Source organism: Panthera onca, chromosome D2 (genome assembly GCF_046562875.1).
Source record: "Panthera onca isolate mPanOnc1 chromosome D2, mPanOnc1 haplotype 2, whole genome shotgun sequence".
Classification (NCBI taxonomy): domain Eukaryota; kingdom Metazoa; phylum Chordata; class Mammalia; order Carnivora; family Felidae; genus Panthera; species Panthera onca.
The window spans coordinates 76955297-76970333 of record NC_138349.1 but is presented as its reverse complement, the minus strand read 5'-3'; the positions used below and the strand labels follow the sequence as shown (position 1 = coordinate 76970333).

Sequence of the window (15037 nt, the reverse complement as noted above, 5' to 3'; positions counted from 1 at the left end):
GCAGTGGTTACTCCTGCCGTAAAGGATGACTGGGTGGGGGCACCCAGCAAAGTTCCCAGAGTGCAGTGTTACCGGGGGTTCATTTCTGTAAACGTTCATCAAGTTGTGTATCTGTGATTTGTGCACTTTTCTGTATGCCTGCTACATTTCAGTCAAAGGGCTTACTCAAATATGAGGGCCGGATTAAGCACCGTTAAGTGAGGCCTCACCCACTGTCACTACTTTAGAATGGAGTCAGAAGGGGGGAGGGTTACACCAAGGCTCTGAGAGATTGCACAGGAAATCTAATCGGCACAGGCGTTTCTGGCACCGCAATGGAGAAGGGAATGGTTATCTGGAAGGACTGCCACTAGCTTTTATTTTCCAAGTAATTTCCCGGAAACAGCAACAGGTATGGAAGAGAACAGAACCAGAGAAGGCAGAGCTCATAAAGAGAAGAAGGAACTCTGGCAGGTCAGGGGACCCAGCTGTCCCAGCGCCCTTCCCCAGACCCCGAGAACAGAAATTCTGCAACCGCACAGAGAGACAGTGGGTGACTTCCAATCTGATGAATTCTAACTTGATATCCCAGCTTATAACTGTGAGGAGGCACTGATGGCTAATTCTGCTTATGATGGATCTTAGGAAAGTAGTTATGTTGCCTCTGGATATTTTTTTTTTTTTTTTTAAAACCTCTTTAATCTGGTGGCTTTTACTTGGTAAAAGATATAACAGAATGCACTATTTTGTAATGTTCCAATTTGCACATCACATTTACCTACTCATAATACGTTTCGTTACATCTGCTTCTTTAAATATTTATCTATTCTGTTTTACAACCATGATCCGAAAAGTATTTCATGCTCATAAAGGTCTGTAAGTTCTCTTATCGTTCTCTTTACTAAGCTAATGAATATTCACGTTAAAATAATCAATTACCCAAGACTATGCTCATTGAAACTCCAGCTATCAACGGTTGGTCACATCCCTGGAGAATAATCTGCCACATATCCTAGTGGGTAAGTCCTTGGTGGGAAAAACAAACTCAGCTTTCCAAGGTGAGCGACAACAGCCACCTTATTGAGTCCTTCAAGCATGAAAAATACCTAGTGAATAAATGACATATAACACTGTTACTACTTGTGAAAATAATCCATTCAGATTATAAATGGGATGATGGTTAATTTTATGTGTCAATTTGGCCAGGCCACAGGATCTAGTTTTTGGTCATACACCAATCTAGATGTTTCTGTAAAGATAATTTTTAGATGTGATTAACATTTAAACCAGCAGGCTTTGGGGTGCCTGGGTGGCTCAGTCAGTTAAGTGTCTGACTCTTGGTTTTGGCTCAGATCATGATCTCACAGTTTGTGGGTTCAAGCCCCGCATCAGGCTCTGTGCTGACAGTGCAGAGCCTGCTTGGGATTCTTTCTCTCTCGCCCTTTCTCTCTGCCTCTCCCCCACTTATTTATTTATTTCAAAATAAATAAAAACAGACTTAAAAAAAAAGTCAGCAAACTTTGAGTGAAGCAGATCATGCTCCATAATGTGGGTGGACCTCGTCCAATCAGTTGAAGACCTTAAGAGGAAAGACTCACGTCCTCTGAGAAAGAAGGAATTCTGCCTCCATATAGCCTTTGGAATCAAGACTGCAACATCTGCTCTTGCCTGGACTCCAGCCCTCTGACCTTCCCTGCAGATGTCAGTCTTCCCAGGCCCCGTGATCACATGAGCCAATTTATTAAAATACATCTCTCTGTGTACGTATTATATTAATAATATAATACAAAGTGATATATAAAATCTACATAAAGAAAAAATGTATACACAACCTACAGATTCTGTTTTTCTGGAAAACCCGGCTTAGTGCACAGTCATTTCTAGTGTAGGATCAAGTTCAGTGTTCCCCCTGGGCATTATTCCCTGCCAAAGTAAACAGTATGGGGCATAAAGAACATGTCATAAAAAGTCTAACAGTGCCCATAATTAACATATTTCCCCCCAAACATCGTTATGATCATGAGCCAGGAAAAAATCTGACAAACTCTGTAATGGCCATGTGACCAACTTAGAACTTTCTCCTCTCTAAACTGTTTAATCCAAAGGTTCTCAAAAGGTTCCCCCTTTCGGAAACAACTTCCCAAGGTGATTCTCTAATTCGTTCTTGCTAGGCTGGCCTTCTGCCTCAACTATTTCCAGGTTGGAGTTTCTTCAAGGGAACCTGTAATTACTCAATCAGACACCTGCTTCAAGACAGAGAGTGGGCTAAAGTTCAAGAAATGTCTTTGTGCCAAAAAATACACCTTCTCCACCTGGCTTGATTTCAAGAGGAGAGTTTAACAGAAATCTCAGGAACTGAATGGGAGGGGAGAGGATTAAGGAAAAGACAATGACAAGCCAAAGGAATCCCAAAAAAGACAAAGGGTGGGGAGATCACAGAGGAAGTTTCCTACAGTGTGCTGCAGAAGTGTCCCGGCCCAGGTTCTTGTCCAAGTGAAGACTGAAAGCTCGTGAGCTTCTAGAACAAGGAGCCGATGAGCTAAGCATAATAAAAAACAACCCAGGTTTCATCACTGTTTGTAAACACTGGCATTTAAATGAATTTAAAGGACAGCAAGGAGCTCATTAGCATGACTTACCTCGATGTGGTCGCCCCTCCAATCAACAACGGAATCTTTATGGCCAATCTCTCCATTTCCTTGGCAACAAAAATCATTTCATCCAGGGAAGGAGTGATGAGTCCTGACAGGCCTATTATATCTAGTATTTCAAAAAAGAAGAAAGGACAGTGAGAATGAAGATGAGACAAAAGCAGAGAAGTATGGAAGACTCATTTTAGCAACTCTGTAATAAAGACCGTGAGACCTAACTAACATCGACTCCCCATTTCTAATTGTAAGACATCTTTCCTGACTGGGGAGTTTCGATTTACCATTTGTTTGCTTTACATAATAAATGGGATTTGTAACTTAAAGTTACAACAGTGTACTTTCCACAGTTGGGGGAAGCCATGCAAATAAAATACATTGTTCATGATTTCCCAGACTTGGACGTGTCACGGTATCTGAAAAAACATTAAAAACGATGAGACGATGAGATGTGGAGGAAAATATCTAATGCAACCCTGTAATAAGAAGCCTGTTTCATTCCCCATCTTCCAAGCTGCAAGGAGTTTCAAAGTCACCTATTCACTGATTCGACCCCCACCATCAATGACAATGAAAGCAGTCCCTCACCCCCCACAGGAGCTGGCACCTGTTGGATAGGTTGGGGCATCACCACTTACTGACAGACAGACACAGGGGAAAGGACACTCGGAGGGCCCAGAAGTCTGAGGCACAGTACCTGCTTTGTGCTCAACGGCAGCCTTCAGTATCTTGTCGCAGGGAGTCATGACCCCTAAATCAATAACTCTGCGGTACAGAAATGAGAGGTGAGAAAGTTGGGGAGAACCCAAGAGAGACAAAGCCTTACTTAGCCATCAAATACCCCTCTAATGTAAATTGGAATCACAGTGACTCACTAAGGACAACTACAACTACCATTTATTAGGTACTTACCACATGCCGGGTGCTAGGCTAAGATTTTTAAAGCAGCTTTATTGACATAGAATTCATACAGCATAAAACTCACCCATTCAAATACATGATTCAGTGATTTTTGGCATACTACATTAGTTTTTTAAGTTTATTTATGTTGAGAGAGAGAGAGAGAGAGAGAGAGAGAGAGAAAGACAACAAGCTGGTGAGGGGCACAGAGAAGGAGACAGAATCCCAAGCAGGCTCCACACCATCAGCACAGAACCCAATGCAGAGTCTGAACTCATGAACTGTGAGATCATGACCTGAGCCGAGATCAAGAGTCAGATGCTTAACCGACTGAGCCACCCAGGTACCCCTACGTTATTATTTGTTTTAAGCTCTAGTAAAATACATAAAGTACCATGTGCCCTTCTAACGATTAAGTTTAAAATTCAGTGGCCCTAATCAGAGTCAGTCACAGTGCTGTGCAACCATCACAATACCCGGTCATCTCCCCAAATAGCAACTCTAATCATCTGGCAACAGTTCCCCCTTCCCAGTGGTCCCTGTGAATCTGCCAACTCTAGACATCTGTGTAAGTGGACTCATACATCATTTGTCCTTACATCTGGCTTATTGCACTTAGCACAACGGACACACACGTTCTGCCTATTCGCTCGCCTGTCAGTGGACACGTGGGCCGTCTCCCCCACGCTGAGCTTTTTGCACAATCAATCCCATTTTACCTTCAAAGCGGCTCCAGGATGCAAGTACCACCATGGGCTCCATTTTACTGAAGAAGGGCCCAGAGACATTAAGCAACTTTGTCCACACAACTAATTAGCAGTAGATTTGGGACAAGAACCACGATCTGACACCATAACCCATTCTCTTGGCCACTGAGGCCAATAAAAACGTTGGGCAAGTTCACTCAGTAAACACCTACTGAACAGGAGAGACTAGCTGGAAGCCAATGTGAAGGATCATCAGGAAGGTCGGTTCCTGCTCACGGAAAGCGGACAATATGAGAATCTGGTTACTGAGTCACAGGAGAGGGAGACAGAACCAGGGAGCAAATCACTGAGGGAGACAGGGTAAGAGACTCAAAGGAAAAGCTGACCCGAGGGCTTGAGGGCCACATCCAAGATGGAGGGCGGGCACGGAGCAGAAGTGCAGGGGCCCGCTTTGTGGGAACACAGTAAGACTGGAGGGGCTCCAATTGATAGAGGAGGCGCTTTCTGAACTCAAGAGGATTCCCACCCTGGACAACATTCCATGTACGACTCCTCTATTCGAGTCACCCATCATGGTGGTCATTTTTACAATTTAATTTCATCATGAGTATGCATTTCACAGCATGATTTTCACCTCTTTCATAATGTCAACAATTAAAATAGGCAAAATAATTGGGGGCACCTGGATGGCTCAGTTGGTTAAGCATCTGACTTCAGCTCAGGTCATGATCTCACAGTTTGTGAGTTCGAGCCCCGTGTCGGGCTCTGTGCCGACGGCTCAGAGCCTGGAGCCTGCTTCAGATCCTGTGTCACCCTCTCTCTCTGCCCCTCCCTTGCTTGCACTCTGTCTCCCTCAAAAATAAACAAACATTTAAAAAAAAACTTTTTTAAATAAAACAGGCAAAGTAATTTAAAAAAAAAGGAAATCAACGAACTACTACTGGACACACCATCATCTGGTCAGAGGGGATGCCTGACAGGAAGGAGTCTTGCTTCTCGCTATGTATCTTTTTATACTCACTTTCTAGCTTGCTCCCATTATTACTTGAAAAGAAAAGAAAAGAAAAAACTGGCCCATATGAATCCCCAGTAAAAAGCAAGACAATTTCAAATCAACGATAACTACGCTCAGCTTTGTCGGCACTAACCCAGCAGAAAGTAAACGCTGTGCGTTTTACTGATGTGGGACGGCAGGTCCTAACAACAGTGAGATGACGCCACGTTTTTGTTTTTAGCAAATTAGGAAAGGCTGGTGACTACACCTTTTGTTAAACTAGGACTAAATATAGACTGTTGCATACAAAATTGAGTACAATAGCGTATTGCTTTTTAAATCAAGACAAGACGGCATACATTTCAAAGCTGTGTTCAACGTCATATGGTATTTTCAAAATTCAATTACAAATCATCAGTCTGATGGCGAGAATCAACTTGCTCTCATTTCTTTTTCTTGTTTTAAGCAGTGTGTCCTTCGGGAACATCTTACACATGCTTGCTTTGTTTGAGGACACTGAGGAGACCTTGTGGCTGGACAGAAATGCGGAAAGGGGGAAACTGTAGGCACAGAGGTCAGAGAGGGCATCTTAAGGGGGGCAACTAGTGCAATTTTCAAAATACCGGGTTTGAGATTTCTTTAGATATCCAAACGGAGCTCTCAGGTAGCCGACTGGATACGTAAGTCTGGAGTTCTGGTAAGGGGTCCATGCTGGAGACAGAACCTGGCACCTGGCACCAAGGTGTTAGAAAGTCACGAGACTGGATGAGATAAGGCCGTCCCGGGCCTTGTTGGCCTGGATGTGCCCCCTGGAAACTCAGAGCCTTGGGTCCAGACCTACTTTCATCGGGTCTTTTAACAAGAGCCCCAGGGGAGGGGAAGGCACATGACAGTCTGAGAAGCACCACTGTGGGTGGCAGGACAGAGAAGAGGTCCAAAGCCTGAGCCCTGGAGCACTCCCCTATTTGGGGGTCGCACAGAGAAGAAAAAATCAGCAAAAGAGAGAAAACCCATGACGAGTGAGGAAAGAAGAGTTCTGAAAACAGTGGGCTAGGCGACTGGGACACAAGTTCAACTTCCAGTTTATTAGCCTGTCTTAAGAATACTGGGAAACAGTCAAACAAATCATTCAGCGGGGGCGTACTTCCTGACCTTCCAGGCACAGAGAGTAATACTTACAGCCCTGAGATGCATGGAGGTGGTTGCTCACCATCAGGGACAAGCAAGCCCAGACAGAGGCCACCCCCAGCCCCACCCTCAAGGGAAAAGGGATGTTCCCCACACATCTGGGCTGAGAAAGTATTGGCAGGTTCGGAATATGCATACGGTGTGACATTCGTGGAGTGTTGTCACCTAAACTGATGACCATTAGAACCATCCGAGGAGGGGGGATACCTGGGCTGAATCTTGAAAAAAGTAAGTAGGTATTAGCTCAATGAAGGAAAAAAGAGGGTAGTCTACACAGAGACTGGCACTAAAGGTCCAGAATGATGAACGAGCTGGCCCTGGGGAACTTCAGCAGAAGGAAATGACCTGAAGCGTTGGGGGAGGGGCTTCTATGGCTGCGGCCATTCTTCCTGCCATCCCTTTCCACTGTCCCTCTGCTTTACTGCAACTTCCTGTTTCCCCCACATACATATCCATTCCCCCTGGTTTCCCCTGGTTTCTTCAATTGGAGCCATGTGCCCATGTCCACAGGCCTCTTCTAATCCACATTCTTATATTATGCCACAGGAGAGACTACAGAGAATAAAAAATTAATGTTATGGGAAAATGCTGATTTTAGGAATCCTCTTTCTAAAGTGTTTATAAGAGGGCTTTAAACACAAGCATTTACTTTGGGCTTTTAATTCAGAAAAAAAAAATGTAAGCTGCACTCGATGCTTTAGCGAAGGCATCCGATACTAGATGAGAATACATACGATATTATAATAGATAAGAAGTCCCTTTTACTCTCTACAAAAATTAAAAAGGAAAATCAAAGCCACGCACCTGCATCCATCATCAAATGCTTCACATTTGCTGTCTCTTGAAGAGAACTGAAGATGACATTTGTCTCTGATCCTGCAATTCACACACACTACCACTAGATGGAAGCACCCAACCACTCTGCAGTCCCCAGCCAAAGTCTCCAATCTGTGCTTAAGCGGTGCTGACAGTGTCTGTTTCCATTTCTCCTTTTTTAAAACAACGAATGAGACAAATTCTGGAAAGTCTCCCTTTCAAATATAACAAGTTGGGCAGAGGAACCGAATAGCTATTTTTCCAAAGAAGACATCTGAAGGACCAACAATGTAGATCAGAAGACGCTCAGCATCACTCATCATCGGGGAAATGCCAATCAAACCCAAAATGAGAAACACCTCAAACGTGTTAGAATGGCTGTTATCAGAAAGCCGCGTGGTAACAAGTGTTGGCCAGGATGTGCATGAAATGCTGTCACCGTAAAAAAAGAAACGGTAACTATATGAAGTGAAAGTGCTGTTGGCTAACACTATGGCGGTAATCACACTGCAGTATGTAAGTGTACCAAACCAATACGTTGTACACCTTAAACTTATACCATGTTTTAGGTCAATTACATCTCAATAAACCAGGAAAACTGTGTAACACCCCCCACCCCTATATATACATATCAGCTTGAAAATCTCTGAATAATTATCTAGTGAGCATGTGTGGAGCATAGGACTAGACTAGTCTGCCCTTGACTTAGATAGTCATTTTTCTCACTCAGCTGAACACTCTAATATTACTCAGTTTGAAAGTATTTCATTTATAGCCATCTGTATATTGCTTAATTTTTACTCAGACAGATTAGCAACAACTGGTTAAATATAAACAGGCCTCTGTTATTATTATCTTCTTCACCAGATCCATATTTTTAAAGTACTAGATATAGGATATCTAATTTTATTTTATATTTAATTTTTTTTAATATTTATTTATTTTTGAGAGACGGGAGTGAGACAGTGCACAAGCAGGGGAGGGGTGGGGTGGGGGGAGGGGGGACACACAGAATCCAAAGCAGGCTCCAGGCTCTGACCTGTGCTAACACAGCTAGCACAGAGCCCAACGTGAGGCTCAAAGTCAGGAACCATGAGATCATGACCTGAGCCGAAGTTAGACACTTAACCAACTGAGCGATCCAGGCACCCAAATATAGGATATCTAATTTTAAATTTTCTGCTGACATATCCTACTTTTTCTTACACAAACAATGTGCATTAACTGTGTTTACAGTGTGCGTTTACCTGTGCTTTACCAGTGTGCATTTTTTTAAAACGTTTATTTTGAAAGAGGGAGCACAAGCAGGGAGGGGCAAAGAGAGAGGGAGAGACAGAATCCCAAGCAGGCTCCATGCTGTCAGCGCAGAGCCCGATGCAGGGCTTGAACCCACAAATCGTGAGATCATGACCTGAGCCAAAATCAAGAGTCAGACACTCAACCGAATGAGCCACCCAGGTGCTCCCACATTTTCTTTTTATATAAAAATTATTAAGGAGCATATTTAAAATCCATTTTCAGGTACTATCTGATCAAAAAACATTTTTAAATACTTTATATTACTTAAGAGGAATTTAACTAGAATGTTAACATTAAACATTACAGTTAAAGTTGTTTAACTTTATAATCAATAGTGGAAGATAAGCTGAGAGAGCAGAGTCCTCCCTTTTGGAATCAGAAGCCCTGAGTGTATGGCTTGCCACTTGCTGGCTGTGTGACCATGAAGAAACTCCTGAACTTCTCTAAGCCTCAGTTTCCTCATCTGTAAAATGAGAAAGACAATAACTGAAGCGGGCAGCACAGGATCAAAACCATAAGAAGGAAGGAAGGAAGAAAGAAAAGAAAGGAAAAGAAAACCATCAGGAAAAGAAGACAGAAAACAGAAAAATCAGTGATGTAAAAACACTAGCTCATTTGTGAAGTGGTAACCAAATGTTAGGTATTAGTGGTCTCTTGGTGGATCTATCCCTTAGGTCTATTCAAATTCTCAAATTTACGTGTTCTACTAGATCACAGAATCTAATGCATCATCCCCATAAAAATGTTCTCTGTCTGGACAGAACTATCATCTTCAGTCCTCTTGACTTCTTTTTCCTTCAAAAAGAAAAAAATCCTTACCACCTTATGAGATTTTCTGCATCGATGACAAAGAGCCTGGAACTAGAAAGCTGCCTTAAGATTTGGTTCTGGATGGTTTGCTAGACTCACTCACTAGCTGCGTGGTTCACTCCAGATCCAGCCTAGAACCTGGAGGCTCAGCAAAAGTATACATTTAACTACATAAGGTAGATGCCGGGGGTGGGGTGGGGGGGCACTTGCCTACTAGCTAACACCACAAAATGAAACTGATCAGGGGGCCACGTGTTAAGAGGCACAAGACCCAAGAGGGCGTCTGTCGCGATAGAAAAGGTTTGTACGTTCACTCATGTTTTTATAAAAGGGATAATTACAGTTTCACTAGAAGATGTTTCTCCAGTTAGACTTATGAGCAAAGACAAGCACCCCTTCAATGCACAGGACAGAGGAACTGGATGTGCTGGAGGAAAGCCTCGGGTTTAATAAGCAGGTTTCACAGATGCTGACATTCAGCCGGAGCAGCACCCTGGAGAAATGCCACAGTTCTCCCCGGCCTCTTAGAACGTCTTTAACTGGAGGAAAAAACATTCCTAGTGTGATTCTTTTGGCTACTTACCCATTTTCTGAAAATAAAAAATTATAAACTCATGACAATAATATCTCAAGAATTGCTTTAAGAAGTTTACCTACAAGCTGCTTTTTTTCAACAGTTTCTGGACCATGATCACAACTGTATAGGTACCTGGCTATTTAGCCTCCTAAACAGTAAATTTCTTGAGTTTCTTGAGAGAAGTCAACTAAATCATTTTGGTGTCTCTAGTGCAATGTGTGGTCTATAGCAGACGATCTATAAACATTTGTAAGCTGAATTCAGTGCTGACTAATTATGATGAATGCAAACAGAAACCAACGACATCAGGTTTGAAAAGGTGAGACCAGAGCAGAGATATCTTGTAGATTTCAGGAAGGAAACCCCTCATCCAAATACTTACTCTATAGTTGAAATCTCATGACAACAACCTCCGATGTATTTACCTTTTAAAAAAGAATAAATACATCCCAAAATTCCTCATTTGCAAGACTGGGAGAGGGTACTAAGTGTTCTGACAGCGAGTGGGCAGAAAACAGAAATGTCTGTGAAGAAAGAGGCAAAAGTCATCCTGATACCGTTCTCGTTCCTGGCCTCCAGCCTTCCTGAGGGCTTCTTGGTTGCATTAAATGGGCCTCGAATACAGAGATGGTTAACCAAGTTGAAAGGAGGGAGGGGCTGGAAGGGTAACTGTCACGGGACAGCCGGAGAGACCCGTGAGGGGCCACGGCTGCGCCACAGGCCTGGCTCTGTTCTTCAGAGAGGACAGAGTACGGTGGAAGGAAGTCCATGACTCACAGGGACTGTGGTTGGACATGGACCGGAGAAGGCATTAGTTGTACTAGGCTTTGGATCATAAAGAATACGTTGAAATCTGAGCAAAACATACACTTACTATAGGTCATCAGCTCTCACATGGAAATAACTTAGTGCCGAATATGTATCCACTATAAAGAGACACATCAGCAAGAGATTTTACTTCTGTACGTTCCAAAATCTAGCTTCATCATTTCCAAGAGGCATGCACAGTCCTGTTCTAAGCAGAGGAAGGAGAGAATTGTACAGTCAAAGCCTTCTTATAAAACCCCATTTAGCCGAAGTCTCAGCTCTAAGATCTCCGCTCTGAGACTGCCATCGTTTACTGAGGAGAAAAACAGAACACGCTCTAGGCCACTGGCTGCAGGCAGGAGCCCAGTGTTCTAGTAATTAGAGCCTCCGGCCCAAGGTCAATTCTCAAGAAGCCTCTTGGTTATTCTGACCTGGCTTGAACAGTTTTTACTGTTCCTTTTGTCCTTTTCAACCAGATTAACAGGTGACAAACTTACTCGTTTATTTCATTTGAAAAGGTGTGTTCAATGTGGAAGTGCGAAAACACAGTCAGGAAACAGAAATTAAAAATAACCTCCAACATCCACGGCTGGACCCTACCCCTCCCAAACAATACAGAATCATTGCTGCAAATGCTTTAAATTTTGAATAAGAAAGGGGATGAGAGAGGTGGGTCTTGACTCACCTGAAATTATTGCAGCCAAGGACAACGCCAACTATGTTCTTGCCTATGTCGTGCACGTCTCCTTTCACGGTGGCCAACACGATGGTGCCCTGGTAGGGGTCCTGGGGAGCAAACCAAGCAGCTGAGCACTGCTGTGGTCACTTAGAACAGATCAACTTAAATCTCTAGAAGTAGACAAGTGTTGCCACAGAAAGCACTCTAATACAACAAAGACAACCTCAGAGACTGACCCAGAACCCACATCACATGCTCTGCAAGTACAAAGCTGTGCCCCCGAGCACTTCCAAGGCAGCCTGCCTAGCAGGGGAGCTCAGGGAACTTCAAGCATGGGTTCCATCACCTCGAAGAACAGTTTAAGTTCGAATCCAACACGGTCCCATAGCTGAACGACGGATCTTAAACTGCAAAAACACTGTCTGAGAAATATTTATTGTGAGCAGGAAAGGGAGAGGCGGGGAACAGAGGGAGAAGCCTCATCAGAATCTGAACCACCATCTCAACAGCATTTAATTATCTTTTGTTTCTTCAATACCATTGTCCTAAGCCCTGCCAGCAACCCCTTCCTCAATTAATTAGTTAATTTTTAAAAAGAAAAGGAAAAGGCACACAAGGCAAGTGGGAGGTCTGTCGGAGCCATTCACAAGCTCACACCAATTTAAGGATTCAGAATCCCACGGGCCAAAGCTGGCTGAGCTTCTCAGGGAGCTGAACAAGGTCAAAGCTTCATGAATGACTCTGGAGGCACAGCCAACAAGATTTAAATTAGATCCGGAAGCAGTGCCAAGGACATTACCAGTATACAGAGAAAAATCAGTGAAGAGGTTTTCCAAAGCCAAACCTGACTCAGTTACCTCAAGGGGAGGGACCGATCTCTACAGCTACAGTGTCTAGCACAGCATCTGGCACATAGTAGGAGCCTTGTGAACGGTCAACAGGTAAACAAAGTGGTTTTGTTTTGAAATCACGGGCTCGGTTTGAAAAACTACGCTCATATTAAAAATTCAGAGAGCCACATTCACAGGAAAATCCCAGGGTATTCTGATATCTGGTAAAAGAGATCACCGCTCTATTTTATCAATCAGTGACAGGCACAGCCAAGCCCCGTGGTCCCTACCCCCACCCAGTAACCGTCTCTGAGGCCAATTCCTCCCAGGGCCCACCGGCCTGGACAAATGACTTGCCTCCTCCTCTTCTATGCCAGCATGCGTTTTATTTTCTTCTCTTTCTTTTTCCATGAAAGGAATAAGGTGGCCAACGGCCTTCTTCATGACTCGAGCTGACTTTATAACCTAGGAAAAATACACAGAGTCTGGCATCTTTTACCAAACCCCCTGAATGGTTGCTACTGGCCCCTCGTAGCCTCTTAACTTAGCATAAATGAAGAACGCAAGCTTTGGCCTCGGGTCAGCCACACCGGAGTCCACTTTTGACAGCAGACAGGATGAGGAATGAGTTCCTCGTGGAGAAAGACAACGAATGAGGCACAGAAGGAAAACAAGGCTAGGACCCCCGTGCTGCGATTCCTGTCCTCTGAACCCCTCTGCACACTATTGTTTCTCAGCCTAGAAGGCCGCCCACCACTTCTCCAAGTTCTGTGCGCCCTTTTCCACTCACCAGAGCCCCTTCTCAGCCTTCCCGTCTTGCTCCCCAGCACTACAATTCACTTATAATTAAGGCTTATGCTGAAGCAAGAACGGGGCCTTTTACAGAATCCATTGACGTATGCTACTATTCATGGGTGGGAGTACGATGCACCGTCTCCAAGTGAATCCTCAGAGCAGAAACCCAGCAGACACCGTTAGCCAAATGATCAAGGTTAATATAACCAGTAATGAGACACAGCAACATTCTTGGCCTCCTCATAGGATCCACTGAGAAGGGCACAGCATCACCCTGATGCTTGCCAAAAACGAGCAAACATCGGACAAACCCAAGCTGAGTGGCAGCTATGTAAACACTCTGCTGCACTCTTCAAAAATCAAGGTCATAAGGAAAGACTGAGGAGCTGTCACAGAGACCAGGATAAGAGCAGTGTGGAGCCTGGAATAAAAAGAAAACAGTAGTGGGAAAACTGGTGAAATCTGGGGCAGCTGGGTGGTTCAGCCGGTTAAGCATCCGACTTCAGCTCAGGTCACGATCTCGAGGTTGGTGGGTTGGAGCCCCGCGTCGGGCTCTGTGCTGACAGCTCGGAGCCTGGAGCCTGGAGCCTGGAGCCTGGAGCCTGGAGCCTGCTCTGGATTCTGTGTCTCCCTCTCTTTGTCTGCCCCTCCCCAGCTCATGCTCTGCCTCCTCTCTCTCTCTCTCAAAAATAAACAAACATTAAAAAAAATCTGGTTAAATCTGAGCAAGGTCTTTATTTAACAGCATTACACGGCTGTTAACTGCACTCAGGTCAAGGAAAAATGTTTACCTTTGGGGAAGAAGCTGGGGGAGGGATATACAAGCCATTTTTCAAGGTATGTTTGCAGTGTGTCTGTCTAATGTCACCTCAAGAATGCAAAGTTAAAAGTAAGTCAACGTCACGAAAAACAAAGGCTGAGGAACTGTCACAGGCTGGAGGAGATGAAGACAGGACCACAAATCGTTCCTCGTCTCGTGCGTGGTGGTAGTTTGGCTGGTGCATACGTGTGAACACTTTTCACACCGTCTCCTCCACAAACATGCACTTCATGTATGTTAATCATACGACAAAAAAAGCTGTTAGAGAAAGGGTGAATATTACGAAAGAAAGTGGGCATTTAGTTAAATACAGGAAGAGTAATCAGAAAAACCAAAACAGGGCCTTGTTCTGTATGCCTCGCAGCCCCGACCCTGATGGCCCCACAGACGTTTTGTTAACTGATATGGTTAGTAGCTCCTATAGATCAAAATAAGAGTTCTGGTTTTCTCGAAACATAAAATTTAATGTTTATCACTATTCTAAACGCATCCTTCAAAATGAATACTGGCTGGTCAAATCAAATGCTAACGTTATTAACTTTACATGAAGCAGGGGTTTTATTTTAATTTGGGGGAAGAGCACACAGGTGCTGGGAGTAAGATGTGGTGGCACTTCCTCCTCACAAAGCAAAGGATTTCCAGATGACCTCTAACCTCTAACCTGCACATCGCCCTGAAGACGGACCTCCCGGACGTCACTCGTAGGACATTTACAGAAAGAATGACCACATCTCAGCGCCCACGAGCTCTTGTCAAACTCCAAACTTGAGAAATCTACCCGAACTTACTATTTACTCAAAGACAAAGTCTTTTTCTTTCAATTGTGAAAACCACCCCCCATCTTTTGCCAACCTGAGGCAGAAACATTTTTCCAGCTCCAAAAAGGTCACCGACAACTTTCATGCCGTTCATGAGAGGCCCTTCGATTATATTCAGAGGCCGGGGATATTTTTCCTGGTTTAACCTGGCTTCTTCAGTATCCTCAATAATATGTTTTTCGATACCCTATTTAAAAAAAGGATAAAAATCACATTAAAAATTGGCCTAAGGCCAGTCAATAAAGAATGAATCATAGAAATGCTTACGAGTACAGGGTTTGGAATTAGAGTACGCGGGTTCAAATCCTGGCTCACTAATCTCAGCAATTTATCAAGCCTCAGTTTCCTAAACTGTCACACAGTACCTGCC

At 43.9% G+C, this 15037-nt stretch overlaps 1 protein-coding gene across 1 annotated transcript in view; it reads right to left on the bottom strand.

The window, feature by feature from the left end:
• The window catches only part of MTR (5-methyltetrahydrofolate-homocysteine methyltransferase), a 107170-nt gene that overhangs the window by 26591 nt on the left and 65542 nt on the right, over nucleotides 1-15037 (bottom strand). The window contains exons 20-24 of the mRNA XM_060642920.3: nucleotides 14702-14854; nucleotides 12592-12699; nucleotides 11411-11511; nucleotides 3325-3392; nucleotides 2619-2739 (exon numbers count right to left, since the gene is read on the bottom strand). Of these exons, the coding sequence (XP_060498903.2) occupies nucleotides 2619-2739; nucleotides 3325-3392; nucleotides 11411-11511; nucleotides 12592-12699; nucleotides 14702-14854 (551 nt within the window). The remainder of the gene's footprint in view (nucleotides 1-2618; nucleotides 2740-3324; nucleotides 3393-11410; nucleotides 11512-12591; nucleotides 12700-14701; nucleotides 14855-15037) is intronic.